Source organism: Perognathus longimembris, chromosome 7 (assembly GCF_023159225.1).
Source record: "Perognathus longimembris pacificus isolate PPM17 chromosome 7, ASM2315922v1, whole genome shotgun sequence".
In the NCBI taxonomy this organism is placed as follows: domain Eukaryota; kingdom Metazoa; phylum Chordata; class Mammalia; order Rodentia; family Heteromyidae; genus Perognathus; species Perognathus longimembris.
The window spans coordinates 36807083-36828537 of NC_063167.1; the positions used below are offsets into that span (position 1 = coordinate 36807083).

Here is a 21455-nt window from a genome sequence, read left to right on the forward strand (position 1 = left end):
GTGTGTAGGATAGGATGGAATACTGGATGCTCCAGGTCTGCCGGTTTGTGTGGAGGGGGCGGGCCCCATTAGTATTTAATCAGATAGAATAGCTTTGGGTTCCAGATGTGCAGCATTCTGCACTGCGGTTTCCCTCCACTTGCAGGCCCTGGGCTGCAGGCAGGCGCTGTACAGTGAGCCAGACAGCCGCACTGGTCCTCCTGGGTCCTGGCTCTGAGAGTCAGGGTGCAAATCTCTCCTCCTGCCCCATGGGCACCAACGGCTCTGGGAAGTTGTGGTGGCTGCTGCTGCCCCTGCTGCTGCTGCTGCTGCTGCTGAGTCCTGCGAGGTCTGGAGCCCAAGAACAGCTGGACAGAGACAGGGAGGCCTTGGGGCTCATCCCACCGACGGAGATACAGCATGGGCCCACAAGCATCCTATACCGGAGCTCTGAGGTGCAGGCGGGAGGGGGGTGAGGAGCCATGTGGATGCCAGTTCTTCTCAGGCCTCAGTCTCCCTGGTGTAAGGCTTAGTGTGAAGCCAAGATCCCCGAGAGCCTTTTGCTCATTCGGCCACCGCAAACCATGAGCACTGGATGGTGAGATAGATTAGCAGGATCCAGTAGGAGTGGAGGCAGCACCTGGAGACGGAGGGTGGCAGGAGTGGCTGGGTTGAGGGCCAGGGCTCACTGGGCACTCAGGTCTCCTGCCTGGGGTCCGGATTCAGCCCCACGGTGGCCAGGATGGACACCAAACCTTGCGCCCCAAATCAAGCTGGGTGTAGCAGGCAAGGAGCAAGCAGGCATCTGGCAGTGGTGCGTCTCGCCCCCACCCCAGGGGCGATAAAGGGAAAGGGGTTCAGCTTATCACAGCTTCTGAGGCCCCAGAGATCTCTTGGCTTGTCAGAGCAAGCAGCTGCTGTCTCCTTCCGGCCGCCCCTGCCTTGCTCCACCTCTGGGATGGAGTGGAAAGGTCTGCTGCCCCCAGGGTCATGTGCAGGGCCCCTGGCTGCCAGGCACTTGATCTGCTCAAGACAACTTTTTGTCTTATTCCCTGATTCTTTTTTCACCTTCTCCAGGGATCTTGTGCAGCTGAGGTGAGGATAAAAAAAACCATGAGGCAGGAGGACTGTGTATTTGAGGCCAGCCTGAGCTTCAAAGTAAATAATAATAAAAATAATTAATAATAATAATAATTAAATGGATCATAAAGTGGTCATTATTAATTATCACTACCCACTCCCTGCTCCCTCCATCTCTGTTGTAGAAGACTAAGTGTCCCATCCGAAGAGGTGATCTAGCAGAGTCTGGCTAGCTACCTGGACCAAGTACCTGAGAGTGTTCATCCCTGTTGGGAATTGCTTAACAAAATTCTTCAGGTTTACATATTCACCCCATGAGCAGTTTGTTGGAGTCAAATTTTAAATGATAATTTTTTTTTCTTGGCTAGTCCTGGGGCTTGGACTCAGGGCCTGAGCACTGTCCCTGGCTTCTTTTTGCTCAAGGCTAGCACTCTGCCACTTGAGCCACAGCGCCACTTCTGGCCATTTTCTGTATATGTGGTGCTGGGGAATTGAACCCAGAGCCTCATGTATACGAGGCAAGCACTCTTGCCACTAGGCCATATCCCCAGCCCTTAAATGAATTTTTAAAAAGTGCATTTGGATTGGAACTGAGGGCATTGCCCTTGCTAAGGCAGGCACTCACCCACTTGAGCCAGACTTCCAGCCCCTTTTTGCTCTCACTTTCATATTAGCATACATTAATTTTCTGAAGGAGTTTCACTGCATAACTTATCTATATGCATACAATGTAGTTGGATCTAATCCACTCTTTCTATGTTGTTCTGGTTATTTTTGTTATAAAGTCAATGGAGCTGGGATGATAGATGCCCACTACTACATCCAGCTGTTGTCTGAGATGGGGCTCTTTAGGAGCTGTTGGACTGGGGTAGGGTAAAGCAGTTACCATGTGGATGGTACAACCCAGGTGCGCAGGCCCACGTCTGGCCCTTCACTCATAGAGAGGCCAGAATGCAAACATTTTTGTTTCTTACAAGTAGAAAAGAATGTTCACCTATACTTTTATTAAGGAAATGAGAAACTGTGGTCCACATAGGCTCTTCTCTCCCTCTAGAAGAGGCATTGTTCTGATTCCCTGGGCTTGGGTGTGATATGGGTATTGCAGTCTGGAATACAGAGACAGGGATTGGGGGGTTAAGTAGCTTGCTCTTGGCTGCACAGCCAGTAAACAGTGGATGGGGTAGGGTCTCAGGTCCATGTTTTTCTGGCTTTGAGGTCTGTGAGGGTTCTTGTGGGGCTGCTTCTGCAAGGGGAGAAATGGAGATGTGTTAGACTGGGGAAGAGTTTGGACACTGGGCTGACTAGGAGGGGTGGCTTTTGGACAGAGCTTCAGGGGTGACCACATCTGCCTAGGGCTTGGTGAACACACAGAGGCACCAAGGGGACCTGGTGCTGAGGGTCACCCACAGTTTCCCTAGGGGATGGGCACCATGTTTAGGAGTGTGTGGATCTGTTTGTGGTTGATTTCAGTGGGGATTTGTGTGTGTTGGGGAGGGGCTTAAGCCCCACGGAGTCAGCTCCTATTTGTAGTCTGTCTGTGCCCTAGGTCTCTTTGGCTCTAATTTGATCTGTAGACAGGGATGGTTCTTTCTTTTGATATTCTCATACTCCTTTTCCTTCTTTGTTTCCAGAGTTCTTGGAAGGTGCCCAATACCTACTTGGTAGTGTTCAAGGAATCCCAGAGGCAGCAGATAGGGAGTATTGTTCACCGCTTGCAAGCCCAGGCTGCCAGCCAGGGCTTCTTGTTCGAAGTGCTACATGTCTTCAGAGACCTCTTTGCTGGTATCCTGATGCAGTTTGTCAATGTGGATGAGCTGGACCTGGTGAGCTTCCATCTCAGGCTTGCATTTCCCTAAGCTGGGGAGAGGCCTGAGCACGCCCCCTGGAGGACACTTAGGGGACAGCCGACATTGTCAGCTTCCTCCATAGCCTGGCCAACTCCCCTATGTTACATCATCCATTCACCTTCATTTGAAGCATGTGGGATCTCAGTGCAGAGGGACCACACAGCACCCACAAGGTGGGAGCCCAGCTGCTGACCAGCCTGGCCAATGACCTTGTGCTCAGTTCATTGCAGCCTAGGCCCACAACTAAGGTGAGAGAAGGGTCAGGGATGGCCCAGGATGATGAACACATGGAGTATGCTCAGCACCAGTGGAGGAAGACAGAGATGGGAAGCAGGGGCCCTATATGTCAAGGTAACTTCTGAGCAGGAGGCTGGGCCTGGCACCTCCCTTGCTGGGAGTCAGAAATTCAGTGCCCTGCCATAAGCCAGAAGTGATCCTGGGTTGCTGTCACTTAACAACTAAGTGTAGATCCTCAGAGTGAGAAGACCCTAGTGACACTGAGACACTCAGCTCAGAGACAAGAGAGAGGGGGCACAGGTCAGTGTCAGCTGATGAGGGTGGGGAACAAAGCCACAATCACACACAGGTGTGCCCCCACCTTCCCAGCACCGGGGCAGGAGGAAGCTGAGCAGACCCATTCTGTCCCTAAATTCCTGCTGGTGCACCCTGCCATCATTGGCTAAGCACCCAGAAGCCACTACGAGGGAGACTGGAACTGTGGCCTGAGGACAGAGAGGATGGGGAAGGGAGTGGCCACAGGATGGCTAGTGATGACATTCTGATTTGGGCATGGAATCCAGGTCACAAGGACTTCCCTCACTGTCCAGCCTGCCTAGAACTGGCACTGCCTGGCTCTTCGATGAGACGTTGAAGCCAGAATCCCTCCTGACACTCACCTGGGATTCAGCTACCAGTTGTGGGAGCACCAGTCCAAGCTCCCCCACAGTCCTAAGCCTAGGAGAGGAATGAGGAGCCTGGCTTTGTCATCTGGTCTGTGGGGTTGGGGAGACTTCATGGGAGGAGATACAATGGGCCATGCTGGGGCACTATTGTGATCAGGTGGTTCAAGTGCTGGGTGCTGCTGGCTTAGTAACTTATGAAATTGAGATCCTGTGTCTTTGGCATCTTGCAGGTCCTGAGGCTGAGGCAGGTGAAGTTCATCGAAGAGGATTCCTTTGCTTTTACACAGAGCCTCCTGTGGAGCCCTCAGCTGATTTGTCCTCAGTCAAACCAGTCTTTGAGTGCCATGTGGAACATGTGGGAGATTTCTCCTGAGTGGAACCCATTGCGTAGTTCTAACCACAGCAGTAAGACCACAGCTGCCCTGGCTGACATCTCTTCCCTGTCCTGGGTCCTGGCCTGCCTGCTCGTCTCTCTGTCCTCTCCTCTCCGTACTTGGAATTTCACCCCTCCTGGTGCTCTGTGCACAATACAAGGACAGTTGCCTAAGGTTCTCTATGTTACCTTGCTTTTTTAAAAATAGAGGACTCAGGGCATGGGTGCTGTCCCTTACTTTTTCTCTGCTCAAAGGTGGTACTCTACCATTTAGCTCACAGCTCTACTTCCAGTGTTTTGCTGGTTAATTAGAGGTAAGAATTTCATAGACTCTCCTGTCCAGGCTGCCACCCTCAGATCAGCTTGCTGAGTAGTTAGGATTGCACGCTTGAGCCACTGGTCCCTGAATAACCATCTTCCTAACTCTTTTTCTCATCTTCTCTGCTGCAGGCCACACTTACCTTAGGAAGAGGCTGAACTTGACTATGACTTACAGTCTCTGGTCTCTATAACTCACCGGCCTCAAAACAAGACTAGATCTCTGGAGGTTCCCCATCTAGGTCTTTGAACTTGATTATGACTTACAGTCTCTGGTCTCTATAACTCACTGGCCTCAAAACAAGACCAGATCGCTGGAGGTTCCCCATCTAGGTCTTTGGTCTCCTCTCTGTCTCCAGGCCTCTCTGCCCTTGTTTCCCTCTGTCTTTCAGAGGGAGGCAGAGGAGGGCACCAGGAGAATGGCTGTGTCTGGTGGGTGTCATAGTGACACTGAGCTGTGGAAGCGGTGAGGGCCCCTGATTTGGGAGAGGATCAGAGGTTCTGGATGAAATATGTAGTGTTGGACAAGCCTGGCACAGATGCCTGGAAATGATTGTTCTAGATAATTGGAGCTGGGATCTAAAGGCCTTCTCTGTGTAGGCTGGCTTCAAATCATTAATGTTCTGGATGTCCCCTTCTGAGTAAGAATTATAGGCTTGAGAACTTGGTGCCCAACTTCTTTCTAATTTTTTCTCTTTGAGTTTATACTTAGGGTCCCATGCTTGCTAGCCAGGTCCTCTACCATTTGGGTCATTTATACATTATTTATTTTTTCCATATAAGTTCTCATATTTATGCTACAAATATGTGATGGGACCCACAATCCTCCTTGTTATATTGGTGAGTAACTAGGACGACAGGCATGGACTACAATACCTAGCTATTGATTGAGATGTGGTCTTGTGAACTCTTTGCCTGATACACTCATTCTCTGACTGACAAATAGCTGGGATTACAGATGTGAGGCACTGTGTCCAGCCTTCCTCCTCATTCTTGTGTGAGGTGACTTTCTATTGGATTTAGGGCCACTATTTCATCCTGGATGATCTCTCAATTTCAAAGACCTCTTTTCCAGATAAGGTCTGATGGTGGGACTGGAATTTGAATCCAGCGCCTCACATTTGTTAGGTTACCACTTTGGTCACACCCCTAGCCTGAAGATAGGTCTAAAACAATGTAGCATGTTCTTTCTGGAGCCACTGGTAATTAGCTCTTCTACAGATTTGAAGTACAAGCAATTCACTTCTTGAGCCCTAGCTATACCTGTGATGGCCTTGTTCCTCCCTGGAGGAATGAGTCACATGTTTGGGGATCCCCTTCTGGAGTCTTCTCAAGGGCTTGGCTGGAAGGGGCCCTTTAGAAGCTGTTGGACTGAGTCAGGCTAGAGCAGGTACCATATGGACAAGTTTAAAGGAGGCTGGGCAGGACCAGCACTGTCTCTTCACTCATAGAGAGGCTACACGGCACAGGTTACAAGCCTGTCTGCTGTCCTCAGACACAAAACTTGTAAGATAATGGAAGGAGACTAAGAGGTTATGGGGAGATAGGCGGAACTTGTAGTTTAGTGTCTACAAGCCAAGCAATGCCAGCAGCTACCAGAAGAGGACGAAGCTAGTGAGGCTTCTTATCCAGAACCTTCATAGAGAATGCAGCAAAGCTGATTTCTTGATGTTGGATTTCTGGTATCTAGAATTGCATTTCTAGTTGGTCACCAGGGCAATTGTAGAGCATGTGCTGCTGTAATTCTGCCTCAAGAGGAACAGTAATAGGAGTAGGTGACTGAGGCCCGGCTCCCTGGTCTGCTACCAGCCAATAACAGAGCTCAAGGTGGAACTGGGCCATATGAGTTGATAAGAAGACTCAGTAAATGGCAGCATGCTATTGAGGAGTTTCTTGACTCTCATTGGCCAGCTACATGGCTTTGAACAGCTTTCTATGTCTATGTCTCACTGGCCTGGTCAGTAAATTAGTACCACTAGGAGATAGCTTGGGTGGATGTTTGTAAGATAGAGTTTATGTGCATTCCTTAAGACAGTGTCCACAATTGGTTCACAGAGCATGACACCACTGAAATATGTGAACCACATATAACGTCACTGTCCTACTTCTTCTCTTTCTCCTCTAACACAAATGTCACCATGTGAAGACAAGGAAAAGCCTGTTGAGGTGTATCTCATGGACACTGGGATCCGGCCTAGTCATCAGGAAATCAAGGACAGGGTCACCATCTCTAATTTCAAGACAGTGCCTGAGGAGGAGTGGCTGAACACCAGGACACCCAGGACACAGGTGAGCTGCCCTTCATCAACCCCATCCTGAAGGTGGGTGAGGACCACCAGACCTGGAGCATCATGGCCTGTCCCAGACATCACTGTCCATCGCTAGACTTTAGTAGGATAACAAAGGCAGCCATTGTCAGTCCACCCAGGACTTGTTAGGAAATCATGGGGTGGGTGGCTTTCTCATCTTGTTCTTGTGTTGGTGGAGCAGGAGACCAATTGTGAAATCCATGGCACCCACCTGGCAGCAGTGGTCAGTGGGCAGAATGTTGGTGTGCCCAAGAACATCAACATACACAGCGTGCGTGTGCTCAACTGCCAAGGGAAGGGCACAGTCAGCGGGATCCTCATGGGTGAGTGGCAGCTCCCATTTTGTTGACTTTCCATCTGGCCATGGAGGGGAAGGGCTGAAGGACAGGGAGGAGCAATGTCTCCACACCTAAGAGGGTATGCTGGGCTCTGCCACAGAGTTCCAGTGGTGGACCTGGCAGAACCCTCAAGGTAGCCAGGGCAGGTGGAGACTGAAGGCTCAAGGGAGCAGAGACCCAGCCCAAGTTAACCTCTGCTCCATGCTGCTCCTCCATTCCATCTTTCCTCTTGCTCTGTGGATACAGAGTCATTTGTCATCTAGGCTTAAATCTCCACAGACCCTGAGGAAACAGAAAGGAAGCCAGCTTCCCTTCCAGGCACGAGAAGGGGCAGGCTCATTGCTTCCATTTCTTGCTCCCTTGTCACTGGTCTAAGCAGACACGGTGTGGGAAGTGGCAACCATGTTCCAGACTGTCCCAGGTTATTGCCTCCACTGCAGGGAGAGGAGCAGTGGGGCCCGGGTCTGAAAGGTCTTGCTGAGAGCCAACACTGTGGTAGACATGACAGGGAACAGGGAGGGAGCTCTGTATAGAGCTGCAGTGGCCAATCACTGAGCTAAGAACTCTACATGCCATACCTGAGATTGGCAGGTGACATGGGTTAAACAGTTAGTGACAGCAGCCAGACAGGGTGATATGCCCAGGGTCACAGAGCCTGGGCAGAAGTTGATTTAGGGTCAGGACAACTGACTGACCTTCCCCAAAAGCCCAGGTCCCAGGTCAAGCTGACTGCATGTACCCCAGTATGGGTACACTGTCCCAAATCTTATTCACAGAGAGTCCCAGAATTGTGTTCCTTTACAGGCAGGAATCAATAGCTCCTGGCTCATCACAGTGACCCCTTGTGCCTGCCTCATCTCCCTACTGATTGACCTTGGCCTTGATCTTTGACTCCCATCAGTCAGTGAGTGGAAGGAAGGCTTTCATGCTGGGCCTGGCACAGGGAAGAACACCTCCTCTTTGGAGTCTCAGTCATGGCATCACCTGGCCAGAGCAGGGCTCAGCACAGAGGAACTGTTGCTTCCACTATCAGGAGCAGCTCCTGTGTCCACAGTTGACTGAAATGGGGTGTGATATGAGCTCAGAGCTTTGCACACATCATGTACCTAATAACTTTGCTTGTTACCCCTCACCTCCATGCCTGCTCCCCTCTCCCTCCTCAGCAGCTGTCTCCTAGGCATGTGGCTGGCTGTGAGACTCCTATCATGGCCACAGGGGCCCAGAACCAGAGGGGCCAAGGGGTTGGCCCAGTGACACCCATGTGACAAAAGGACTTGAGCACGTGGGGCAGTCTGCTGCACGATCCTGAACGAAGTGAGGTTAGACCCCTGGTCTCCAGTCCATGCTGGGTGGCCAGAGCAGACCACAGTTTGAAGGGGCCCATCCTCAAAGGCTGGCCATCAGCTCCCCTTGGAGCCCTGGAGACATCCAGAGTACCTGTGCCTGTTTACACAGTGGGGTTGACAGCTGGCAGCAGGCAGCCAGGACAGGCTCAGGTTCTGTGGGTCCAGAGCTCTGAGGGTCATTGGAGTGAGGCCTAGAGTGTGGTGGGCGATTGTGAAGTTGGCCCTTCATTCTCTGAGCTCTAATCTTCCCCCTCAACACCTGTTCCCTGGAAAAGTGTAAGGAGAGGTTGTTGTGAGGATCTTGTAAACAGGAATATTGACCATCTGAAGAGGCAGCAGGGGAAGTCCTGGAGTTGCTTTTTACAGTCCTAGTAATGATCAATAGTTTCCATGTGTACATATGGGACACATCCCTGTGTCTGTGGGTTCGTGTGTGTGTGTGTGTGTGTGTGTGTGTGTGTGTGTGTGTGTGTATGTAATAAGATTTGAGGAGTGGTCTTGCCATCTAGCTGGTGAATCTGCAATCTGCAGGGCAGACCAGGCAGGCTAGAAATGCTTGCAGCCACTGATCCTGCAGTCTTGAATCAGAAGGTTGTGGAGAGGCAGAATTCCTTCTTCTTTTGAGCCATCATGTGATTGAGCAAGGCCCACTACTTTAATAGAAGTCATTAGGCAAAACGAGTAAATGATACATATGTTAGGCCTGTAATATGTGTGTTTATATATGTATACATGTACATATGATATATACATATGTATGTAGACACACAGGCATAAACACACATACACACATATTAGTATTTGGATGCATTTTACAAAACATTGAATCAACAAATTGACAATAATAAACCATCACAGCTGTTTAGGAGGGAAGGGGCTGTCATGATTCATGCAGTCATCTTGGCTTTGTTCTCTCAGGCTTGGAGTTTATTTGGAGAAAGCTGGTCTCCAAGCCCTCCAAGCGGATGGTAGTGCTGCTGCCCCTGGTGAGTGGCTACAGTAGGAGCATCAACAGTGCCTGCAAGCGCCTGGCAAGGGCTGGGGCAGTGCTGGTGGCCGCTGCGGGCAATTCTTGGAGTAATTCCTGTGCCTACTCCCCGGCGTCATCTCCTGAGGTAGGTGCTAGCTGGGCTTTGGCATATGACTAGGCTTGCAGGCTATCAGAAGCCCTGTACCCCCCCACCCATAGTGAGAAAAGGGGTGGAGCTAGCTCTGCCTGGCTTTCAAGGCCCCTCCTACAAATCCTGCCCACTCCCCCCACCACACCCCTCCTGCAAATCCTCCATTTGTGCCATCCCTGCCCTCCAGACTGACATTTGCAGAGCCACTGCTTTGTGTGGGGCTTTTCCCAGTCTGGCAGTACCAAGGAGAGGACAGATATCCCAATTCCACAATTTCTAGGCCTGGAATGTAGGGAAGGCATAGAAGCAAATTGGTGTTGTTCCCCATTATGCCCCTTCCTTCAGACTCTAGCCCAACAGGTCTGCCAGAGAAGCAAAAAAAATTTTTTTTTTTTTTTGCCAGTCCTGGGCCTTGGACTCAGGGCCTGAGCACTGTCCCTGGCTTCTTCCCGCTCAAGGCTAGCACTCTGCCACTTGAGCCACAGCGCCGCTTCTGGCCGTTTTCTGTATATGTGGTGCTGGGGAATTGAACCTAGGGCCTCGTGTATCCGAGGCAGGCACTCTTGCCGCTAGGCTATATCCCCAGCCCGAGAGAAGCAAAATTTTTAAACTACCTGCAGCCAGCCTGGCTCACTGTGTGTTGCACTCTGGCTTCTTGATAACCACATTGTCTGTCTCTGGTTGAACTATCTCTAAGGGGCATGGGGAGCGCTGTCTGTGTGGGTGTCTAGGGCAGGCTACGGTTTTAGTTGTGCCCAGCATCCAGACTTTCCTCCTGTGGGGACATTGGCATGGGGCTCAAACATATGGTATAGCAGTTTACCAGTCTGCACCTGCAGCCTTTTCCACAACTCTTTGTCTCCTGGAGCTTTTCCCTGGACTCTTTGTCTGCCACATCCCAGGTCATCACTGTAGGAGCTGTCGATTCCCAGGACCAGCCTTTCATCCAGGGACCTCTCGGGACCAACTATGGCTCCTGTGTGGACATCTTTGCTCCTGGGGAACACATTGTCAGTGCCTCCAGAGACTGTACCATTTCTTATATAATGAAAAGCGGAACTGCACAGGCAGCTGCTCACGTGGCTGGTGAGTTATGAGCCACTGTCAGGGCCACCAGGATTCCAGCAGCCCCTTTGTACAGATCCTCCAAACGTGAGGTTCTGTGCAGGAGGACTAAATGAACAGACCAGACTCTGATATTGCCATTTTGCATCCCTGAGGTTTTGTGGATAATTAGGTGCTCACCTGGTACACACAATGGCAAATACCAAGGCCTGGAGGTAGAAGAACAATGTGTCTTCGTTAGCTTCACTTAGCAAGGGAAGTTTTTGGAACAGCACAGAATGTGTGTATGTGTGTGCATTTGTGTGCTAAAAGGAGTTCCCAGGTAGGATGGAAGGCCAAGCCATCACCTGCTCTGACTTCTCCCTCCCCCATTAGGCATCGCAGCCCTGATGCTCACTGTCCAGCCAAATCTCACTGTGGCTGAGGTGAGACAGAGGCTGATCCACTACTCTATCAGCAACGCTATCAATGACACCTGGTTCCCTGAGGAAGAGCGAGTCATGACCCCCAACCTGGTGGCCGCTCTGCCCAACACCACCCAGGAAACAGGTGAGCAGGGCAGATGGGTAGTCAGAAGCCAGCCAGGGGTGTGAGAGGCCCTTGTGATGACTGATGACAATCTGCAACCTTATCTACAGAAGGACTATGCTCCTCAAATAGGATGTGAGGCTCCCAGGCATTGTTACAAAACTATAGTTCTAAGTAACTGTTTCATGGGGAATTGAAGCACCTCTCCCTTATGTCAGACTGCAGCTTTCTCTGGAGGCCCTGGGGGTCCTGCCTCCTCCCTCCCAGAGCCTCCTTACTCTTGGCCTTGTTTGCAGGTGGACAGTTGTTCTGCAGAACGGTGTGGTCAGCATCCTGGAGCATCACACTGGCTGACCCTGCTGAGGCTCAATGTGACCCAGAGGAGGAGCTGTTGGGCTGCTCCAGTTTCTCCCAGAGTGGGAATCGGGAGGGCGAGCGTGTGGAGGTGAGCTGCACCACTCCACATGCCTAATGCCTAGTCTTCTGTCCTCTGGATTCCAATCCCTATCTAAACGTTAAAGGCCTGGGCAGGCCAGGTGCTCCTGGGGGACTCAGGACAGACAGCATCCTCATGGGCACAGGAAGGAAAGGACAGCCATGGCTTAGGCTCTGTGCTTGCCTAAAGCCATTTCCAAGCCGGGTGTTGTTGGCTCATGTGTCTTATCCTAACAATTTAGAAGACTGAGATCTGAGGAAGGTGGTTCAAAGCTAGCCCAGGCAGGAAAGTTCATGTGCTTCTTATCTCCAATCAAGCTAGAAGGGGAGATACAGCTCTGCTGGTAGGGTGGATGTCTTGAGAGCTAAAGCTAAGGAGCAGCATCCAGGTCCTGAGTTCAAGTCCTAGTACTGGCAGTCCACTTACCCCCCACCTTACCAAACATCCACAGCCTGGACCCTCAGGTTGGAATAACCAAAGCTCTGTGAGTTGGGAACCTCAAAGATGCAGAAGCAGCTAATGGAGTTCCCAGACCCTGGGTGGCCCTGGGAGTGGTAGAGGGGCTTGGAGGGTGAGGTGGGTAAGCATTTCTGTACCCAAGTCAATGCAGGGGAGGTTTCTTGGGAGAGGCCTAGTGGGCCAGGGAGCCCACAGGCCCTGTGCTGCTGTGTCAGGTCCCCTTGTCTCCACTTGGAATTCATGGTCAGTGTTGAAAAGAAGCCATCGCTGAGCCGCCCATGGCAGGACAACCTGCCTGAGGGCCAAGCAGTGCTGAGGGCTCAGGAACCAGAAGAGGCAGACTAGGTTCAGTCTAGGTTCTGCAATGCCCCAAACTTCTTCAGAACAAGTTCTCCTTTCTCTCTCGGGCTCTCAGACAAAAAAGAACAGACGTGTTTGCCTGGCATTTGGAGGTAGAAGTGTTTCTGCCGTGGCCCGATGCTGCCTGCTCCCCAGAGCCAACTGTAGCGTCCACACAGCCCCTCCAGCCTTGGTGGGGATGAAGACCTATAGCCACTGCCCGCATCCTGACCAAGTCCTTACAGGTAAGGACTGGTCCCACCAGGGTGGGGAAGATGCCCCATCTCCTGCTGCATCAAAGACTTGTCCCACAGGCTTGGTCCCCATGAGTGTGAGCAGCAGATTTGGGAGCCTCGGGATCCATAGCCAAGGGGGATCTGCAAGTTGCATGCAGTGTGGCCAGGGCATGTGGCTTCACTTCTCTCTGCCTCCCCTGACTCAGTGGCAGTGATCTGAGGGGTGACATATGGGCTTTGGCTTGAGTGTTGTGGCTATCCTAGCTGTGTTGATGGGGAGCCACAATTCAGGTCTGTCAGAAGTGGGGCACAGATTTGGTTAAATCTAACCTGCCACTCAGTACTTAGCATGTTCCTTCCCAGCCCCGTGCCTTGGTATCCTCATTGTGAATGCTCAGCCTGGGACAGTTTGCATCCTGCCATTGTCATGGACCTTCACTCTGAAGTCCTTTCTCTGGTCTAGTGGATACTCAGTTGACAACATGGCCAGGAAAGTGGTTTAAAATCATGGGTTGGGGCCGCACATAGGAGCTAGGGACTGTGGTTCTTAGGCTGAAGCCATACTCAACATGGAGCTTGGTGCCAGTAAGGATTTGGAATGCTGTAGGAATTATCTTGAATCACTAGCTCAGGAGCTGATACTTGGCCAGATAAGTACTAGGGAGTCTGAAGGTTCTAGAATAGTAAGGATTGGGTGGGATTCAAACCTGGATGTGTTAACAGAAGTCACCTGAGCTCAGTGGCTGGAACCTTGTCTGACACAGAGCTCCATGCTGGCCTGGCAGGAAGCCTAGCCTGTGGCAAAAGCAGGAGAGCCTCAGGTACGCACTCTGTATCGCATGCCCACGTTTCATTTGCAGCTGACGTTGTGTTCCTTTCCTAAAGCTGCACAACTAGGACAAGAGCTCTGGTTCTGGTTACCATAACCTAAATGTGGGCGGAGCCCAGGTCCTGCATGGGAAGTACTGGGACTTTCCAGGCATGTTCCTGCTTCAGCCAACAGCATCTGTGCAGGTAGATGCTATTGCTCTGGCTGTGTTACAAATAGGGATACTGAGGCTTGATTCAGTCTACCAAACTGTTCATGATTTTATAGTCAGGTGTACTTGACTCCACAGCCCAGGGATCCAGGCTCAATATGAACTTCTTTTGGTGATGGATGGGGAAGGGACCTGAGGTGGGAAGGGCTTGGAGTGAGCAGTGATTGAACATTTCAGGCTTGGGAACCCTGCCCCATGGCTCCTCTTCTTTGGTGGAGAGGAGATCATGTATTCCCAAGTAACTATGGCTCAGAGTGGTTGATCTGTTGAGGGAACAAAGACAGGGGATCCCCCACATTGCAGTATCTGAGCTAGCCCTCTTCTGCCCCAGGCTGCAGCTCCCATTGGGGAACAGAGAACCTTGGTGTCTATGAGCATACTTCAAGGAAGCGAGGTCCTAATCAGCCTAGATGGTGCGTGGGGCACAAGGAGGCCAGTGTCCATGCTTCTTGCTGCCATGCTCCAGGCCTGCAGTGCAAAACAAAATACAGGGCATTGCGTCCCTTGGAAAAGGTGAGTTAGGGTTGTGGGAAGTAGGGTGGAGATGGCTGAGGCCTGCAGACTCTTGGTGTGGTCTGTGCACAGAGAAAGAGGACCTGAGCACCTGTACTGTCAAGTGCAGTGTGTGTATGTATGTGTCTGTGTGTGTGTTGTGTGAGTGTGTGTTGTGTGAGTGTGTGTTGTGGGGGTGATTTTGATTGTGTCCCGATTGGAAAGCTTTGCTCTCCACATCTCCTGTATCCCTCAGAGCATAGCACACATATGCAATGCTGAGTCTGGACACAGTAATGTAATGCTGTGCTTGTTGCACCTGCACCTTCTCTATCAGTAGATAAAGAAGTAATTGATTCTCAGTTTGAGACCCGTCTGGGCAAAAAACCCCCATGAGATCCTATCTTAAAAAATAACTAACGCAAAAGGGGTCAACGTTGTGGCTCAATGGTTAGAGTGCCTGCTTAGCATTCAGGAGTTCAAACCCCAGTATTACCTTAAAAAAAAGTAAGCCACCAGTCTATGGCTCACATTTGCATTCCTAACTATCCAGTAGCTGACATCTCTGGATTGGGGTTTATAGCCAATCTGAGCAGGGAAGTTGGTCAAACTTTGTCTCTAATTAACTGCCCCCCCAAACCAGAACTGGACCTGTTGCTTAGGTCTGGTGTTCAAACCCCAGGATTCACACACACACACACACACACACACACACACACACACGCACGTGTACACACTTCCCTCCCCCCCCCCCCAAAGCAACACTTCTGCTTTAAAAAACCGGAGGAGTTTGCTCAGGGCTGGAACACCAACTAGTCATGGAAGGTTGGAGGAAGAAGGAAGGTCCCTGAAGAGAGGACAGATCACACCTGTAGTCCTGGAGGCTGAGAACTAGCCTGTAGAGCCCAAGGCAGGAGGGGTTTGGGGCCTGAGAGTGATGTTTCTGAGCTGTTGCAAGGTCTTGTGGAGCCACTGGGAAGATGGAGTTGCCATTTCTGGGTGGGAAAGGCTGGGGGAGGTGTGGTTTCTAGGGAAGTGGAGGTGGGAAGGGCTTTGGTTTGTTTAGATGTCTGTCTGGGTCCCATAGCCTGGTTAGGCTGGGGCAGAGGCACCATGAGTGAGCTGTGGGCAGTGTTGCATGCTGATACTTTGTGGTGTGAGGTACAGAGCCGAGCTGGGTGTCCACACTTTGGTCCTCCCTGAGGGTTGCTGGGAGGAACAGTGTTACAGGTGGCTTAGGGACCTGACCATGAATGGGGACTCGGGCTCACTTGTCCTCCCTGGACTCTGGTAGGTCACCGCGACCTGTGATGTGGGCTGGACCCTGACCAGCTGCAGTGCCCATCCCGAGACCTCCGCCACCTTGGGAGCCTTCCCTGTGGCCAACACGTGTGTCGTGAGGCACACTGACAAAACATCACCAACCAGTAATGAGTTTGTAATAGTCATTGCCATCTGCTGCCAGATCCAGCCCTCAGGCCAGCCATAGAGCCGATGGAAAGACCTCAACCTGCCTGGTGGTGCTGACCCAGGAAAGGGCTGCATGGGGGATGCTTGGCCTGAGAGAACTTGGTCTCATCCTGGGTGCCTCTCCCTGGGAAAGGTACAGGAATACCCCCCATTAGGAGCAAGGGTGGGTGATGTTAACATCAAGGGGGGCTCTTCACAGCCCAACTAGTGGGATAATTCACCTTTCATGAGCATTTGCCTCCAGGAGTTTACACTCTCATGGGGAGGCCCTGGGGCTTAAAGGGGCCAGTGTTAGCCAGAACAAGTGAGAATGACAGGCTGGGGGCCCTATGGCCTTTTCACTTTTTTTTTTTTTTTTTTTTTGGCCAGTCCTGGGCCTTGGACTCAGGGCCTGAGCACTGTCCCTGGCTTCTTCCCGCTCAAGGCTAGCACTCTACCACTTGAGCCACAGCGCCGGCTTCTGGCCGTTTTCTGTATATGTGGTGCTGGGGAATCGAACCTAGGGCCTCTTGTATCCGAGGCAGGCACTCTTGCCACTAGGCTATATCCCCAGCCCCGCCTTTTCACTTTTTAATAACCTCTTTGGACTTACTGATTGAGAAAACTAGCTGCAGATAGGACAAGAGTGTCTCAGGCAACGATAGGGCCATGCCTCAGTTTTTCCCCACTATCCTAATTCTGCTCCATCTCCAGCTATGTCCCTGACTAGGATTACCTGCCGTAGTGGGTCACAGATCGCACCCCCATCCCTAATTCTCCGGAACCACCCCCCATTCTGCCCTACATCATGTACACTGGCATCCATATTTTATGGCCAGAGTGGGGAGTGCCTGCGAGGCACACAGCTGGGACGTGAGGTGATATAAAGGGAGGTGGCAGAGTGGGCACCTTATTTCTGCAGGGAACAGGGTGTGATGGCAGCCAGAGCGTCCCCTGCTTGCTCTAGGGCTTCTCCCTAGGGGCATGGGCCTTCTACTGTGGTGGTCTTCCTCATGGGGGCTGGGTGGACACGTGAGGGATGCAGGTGGCACGTGTAAGGATTAGCTGACCATAAATGAATAAATATCAAAGTTAACTAACACTGCTCTATCCTTTGGGTCTCTGTTGCCTTTGTTTTTCAGTTTTAGGGTTTGATCTCAGGGTCTAAGTGCTGTTCTTTAGCTTTTTTTTGTTGTTGTTGGCTCAAGGCTAGCACTCTACCACTTGAGCCACAGCTCTACTTCCAGCTTTTTTTATTTTTTTCAGGTATTTCTGAAAACAAGCTTTATTTAAATAATGGTTTAAATACATTACAGAACATTAATACTGGGAGAAAACAAAAAACCAGTCTGTTACTTCACATGGCACTGGGCAGCCTTACTTAAGTTGCGAACTCTACAGCTAGCTACATGACAGATGACTCTAGTCTGATGTTTGTTCCCTTGTCAAAAGTTTAACTCTTTAATTAGGCTGGTCTCATATATGTTTTTTTGGGACACCCCCCTATCTAGGCTATGTCTGGTCAACCCTAGCCTTCCCTATTGGCACAGCTGCTGTTGCTCACTGCCTTACCCCATTTTCTCTGGATTGGCATGGGTGGTTCAAAATAGTGACATTCTTTTAGGGCAAGGGAAGCTGCAGAGGGAGCGTCTGAGTAGTTTTCTGCAGATAAGCCAGACTTTCCTGCATGGGCTGGAACTGAGATCCTCAGATTTCAACCTCTTGAATAGCTAGGATTAGAGGCGCAAGCCAGGAGCACCCAGTTCTCTGCTGTCTTTTTATAGCAAGCAGCTTTTCTGACCTGTTTTGCTTTTGTGACTTGATATTTATTGCAGGATTTGAAGCCATTGTTATTTTGTAGTTGTATTTGAGTGACAAGGAGAGTTCTTGGCTCAGCTGGGACTGATGGGAGACCAGGAACTCTCTCTGGGTATTCATCTTACAGGAGTGCAGTAAATGTCCACCTATAGCTCCCTAAGACACTTACACCCCACCCCCACCCCAGATTGTGATGCCTTATCCTAAATTCTGTTCCACCACTGAGCACAAGTTCCAAACCCCTTCCCCAACCCAGACCCTAGTGAAGAGGACAGGGCCTAGCACAGCGAATGTTCATGGAACCCCTGTTCGTAAACCTGCAGAAACTCTAAGATCAGGGTGCTGCATGATTGTGGTTCTTGACTTAGAACAAAGTGTGGCATGCAACTAGCTTTCCAACTACCATTCTGCCACTCTGTTGTATTTTGTGCCCCACTGCAGCACAAGTCCCCCTTCCTCATGGTGGGATGGTGTCTGCCAGGTGAGCAAGACCCCAGAGAAGAGCAAAGAGCATGAATAAGCATAACTTTTCCTATGTCTTCTACTTCAGTCTGCAGTGATCTCTTCTGACAGTAGGTGGCACTCTCGTTCAGGTTTCTGCACCAGATCTAGAGCCAGATGAATTAGATGGGGTAAAGAAAAGTTTGTTTTGGTTTACACCATATGGTTTTGTAAGTATTGCTGTTGCATTGGTTGTCTTTTTATCCTTTATCTCTTGATTTTGGTACTCATTTTCCCTTTCCTAGTTCTAATACACATATATACAATATCCAGGGGACTAAAATCAGTTGCAGTGGCATCAGGGATAAAAGCACAGAAAGGGAATATGGAAAAAAAAAAGAATAAAGAAGGGCATGGTTTCACATGGCATGTTGAAAATAACTTAAACAGTTTTATACCACTTGTTTTCATAACTTGAAGTTCATTTCATTTAGGATCATTTTATGTGTTCATACGGGCATAGCTCTTGAGCTATTGTGATCTTCTGATAGATCTATCCTAGCCATCTACTAATTATTCCCTATGAGGGGAACCATAGAGTCCATGTTTCTTTGGGTCTGGATCACTTCACTTTGTATGATTTTTTTTCCAAGTCTTTCCATTTCCTTATGGATGGGGCAGTGTCATTCTTTCGGACAGAGGCATAGAATTCCATTGTGTATTTGTACCATATTTTCTTGATCCACTCTTCTACTGAGGGGCATGTGGACAACTCATGGTGGGGAGAGGGAAATGGGGAGGGAGGAGGTAGGGGAAATGAGGGAGGAGGTAACAAGTTGGATAAGAAATGTACTCACGGTCACATATGAAACTGTAACCCCTCTGTACTTCACTTTGACAATTAAAAAAAAAAACTTCCCAGGAAATATCAAAAAAGAAAGAAAGTTAAGTTTCTGGCTCTTGGGTGACTGGGTCACAAGAATTTGTGAGAGGCTGGGTAAATACAATCCCTACAATTATCTACTACTTTGTAAGGGACCCCTAGGGAAGTTCAATTCAGGCTGGATGTGCATCATTATTTGAGCCATGAGTGCCATCCACTTTGGAGGAACACAATTCTGTTAGGCCTCCCTCTAGAATTCACATAGCACATCATGTCTTTATCCATTTTACAAAGTATAGTTATCCCATTCTGTGTGGGACCTCCTGTCCAACTAATGTTGCCCAGTGCCACTGTTTTTAGTCAGTGTTTACCTCCACTCAGCCAATGTAAAAATGATGGGATTTCAACAGAGGAAAATCTCCTCCTGACCTGTCTTCTGACAATTCAGTGCCGCATGTGGGAAGCGCTCAGTAGTCAAGGGATGATAATGGTTGCAATATCAGATCTATATCTCCAGTTTCACCATCACCTCTGCTTACCCCTTACCTGAGGGCCCAGGACAAACCCCACCCCAGCTGGATTGAAGCCTGCACTTAAGTAGCTTCCTACAGACAGTTGGTCACCACAAAGCCAGGAGGAAGCCTGGACTGCAGGGAAAGAAAGATCTTGATGAACACTAGGGAGAAGACTCATGTGAACAACACAGGACACAAGGAATGGGAAGACATCAGGAAACCTAGCTTTATGGAGGGGGTGGGTGGGGACATGATTTTGTACTGGGGAGTGAACTTCTTGAGAGAGCATTGGGCAAATTGTGCAATTCCTGCTTGATTTGCAGACCTTGTGAAAAATTATAGAACATCATCCAAAAATTTTCAAAGTGACACCTCTTCCAAGGCAAGCCTGTCACAATTGTCACTTTGTGGTATGACACTAAAAGCAGTCCTCAGTAGGTTTCAGACTGCCAGAAAAGCAGAAAGATGCTCATTGCAGCACCAACAAACAATGAATCAAAGGGAAGAGTTGACAGCGATTCTGATGTGGGGTCCCAGGAAGACAGAGGGCAGGTGGGCAGGGGAAGGGAGGGGTGGAGGGTGTCATCATTTCCATGGGAATTAAGGGACTGGAAGTGACAATTGCACTCCTGAATTCAGGCTTCTGAGTGCAGTTGCTGACCACTATATCCCAACAAAAATCATCACCAACATTTCACACAATCTTTCTGCAAAAATGGGTGTGGAGAAAAGTGGAGGGAGGGGTTATAGCAGAGCATGGGTGCTCAGGAATTTAAAATCAACTATGAAACCTTACATTCAAAATAATAAGAATATTCGAACCATGCAAACCACCACTCATTTGTGTGTTTGGAGGTTTAGTTCTCTTCAATGCTGGCTTCCATCTCCTCCTCCTGGGGGTGAAGCTGGCTGACAACACTAGGTGCTTACACAATTAAACTGGAGCCCACCATCCAGAAAGGGACTTTTGCAGGAGACAGTGGAAGAAAGGGCTGTTCAAAGTGCACAGCAGGAAAGTTGTCACCTCTGTCATGTGTCCCCACAGAAGAAAATCAATAAAAAAGGCACTGTGGGGCTGGTTGGGCCTCTTTCACTTGGCAGCTCCTGCTGACAGTGGCAATGTGACACTTCCCAAGGCTCCCAAGCTCTGCACATGGTGAGGGGGAGACATGGTAGAATGTGCATCCAAACCTGAAAGAGGGCTGAAACTGTCAGCAATTCAACATACAAAAGGCAAACAATACAGGAAGGCCTGTTTCCAATCCCTTTCTACTGCCCCAGGCCTCTGAACCTGATGAGCTATGATGCTACACTGAGAAGCAGAACTAATGGATAGGTGTTCAGTCACCCCGAGAGCTTTCTGAGCACTTCACTATAACAGGTTTCCTCCATTTAGTATTAGTCATTGAGGAGAAATAAAATTTCAACATGACTCTTAGCATTAAACTTACAATGAAGTGAACAAAAGAGTGTCTGTCAACCCAGATCCCTAACTTTGTATACACCAATACTACAGGTCACAGCAGTTATGATCAGGTGAAATCAAATGATTGCAGCAGATCACATAGTTTGAGACTATAGTTTATTCGGTATGTTTCCAAATACTAAGAGGATAAATTTCAAGAAGTCAAATAGATAAAAGTTATATCTGAAAGTGCATTAAATTAAACTTTGTATATCTTGACAACAATCTATTAGAAATCATGTGCTGTTTCTGATAATTCGTTCTAGGAACTAAGTATTACTATTCCCATTATACAGATATGGAAATGGAGACTCAGAGAAATGAGGGCATCAGCTCCAAATCTCATGGGGAGTCACTGATGGAGATGGTGTCTGAACTCAGGCCTGAGCTGGTTCTGAGGCATAGCCAAGAGCAGCCTGGCCTCACTGACTTTGTGGCAGTGTCTCTGGGGACTGGGCTTCAGGACTCAGGCGTGTGGGGCTCAGAGATGCTTCACTGTGTAAAGCTGAGAGCACTGGCACGTTCTGCTCCAGACAGAGAGTGGGCTATTTGGGTGGCAATGGGGTGAACATATCTTCGGGGGGCAGTCCAGCCTATGCTGGGGCTAGGGCCATCCTGGGTGTTGCTGTCACCTGCAATTTCTAGCCTCTCCACTTTTACTTTCTAGTCCTTTAAT

At 49.8% G+C, this 21455-nt stretch overlaps 1 protein-coding gene across 1 annotated transcript; it reads left to right on the plus strand.

Annotated features, from left to right (window-relative positions):
- Positions 1-248: 248 nt before the first annotated feature.
- LOC125355683 (proprotein convertase subtilisin/kexin type 9-like) lies at positions 249-15697 on the plus strand. Its single transcript, XM_048352122.1, has 13 exons — positions 249-434; positions 1057-1074; positions 2691-2882; positions 4039-4297; positions 6646-6788; positions 6993-7131; positions 9411-9607; positions 10516-10699; positions 11054-11227; positions 11503-11651; positions 12517-12685; positions 14048-14229; positions 15503-15697. Exons 1-13 carry the CDS (start codon positions 249-251, stop codon positions 15695-15697), a joined length of 2187 nt encoding a protein of 728 aa, XP_048208079.1.
- The last annotated feature ends 5758 nt before the right edge of the window (positions 15698-21455 follow it).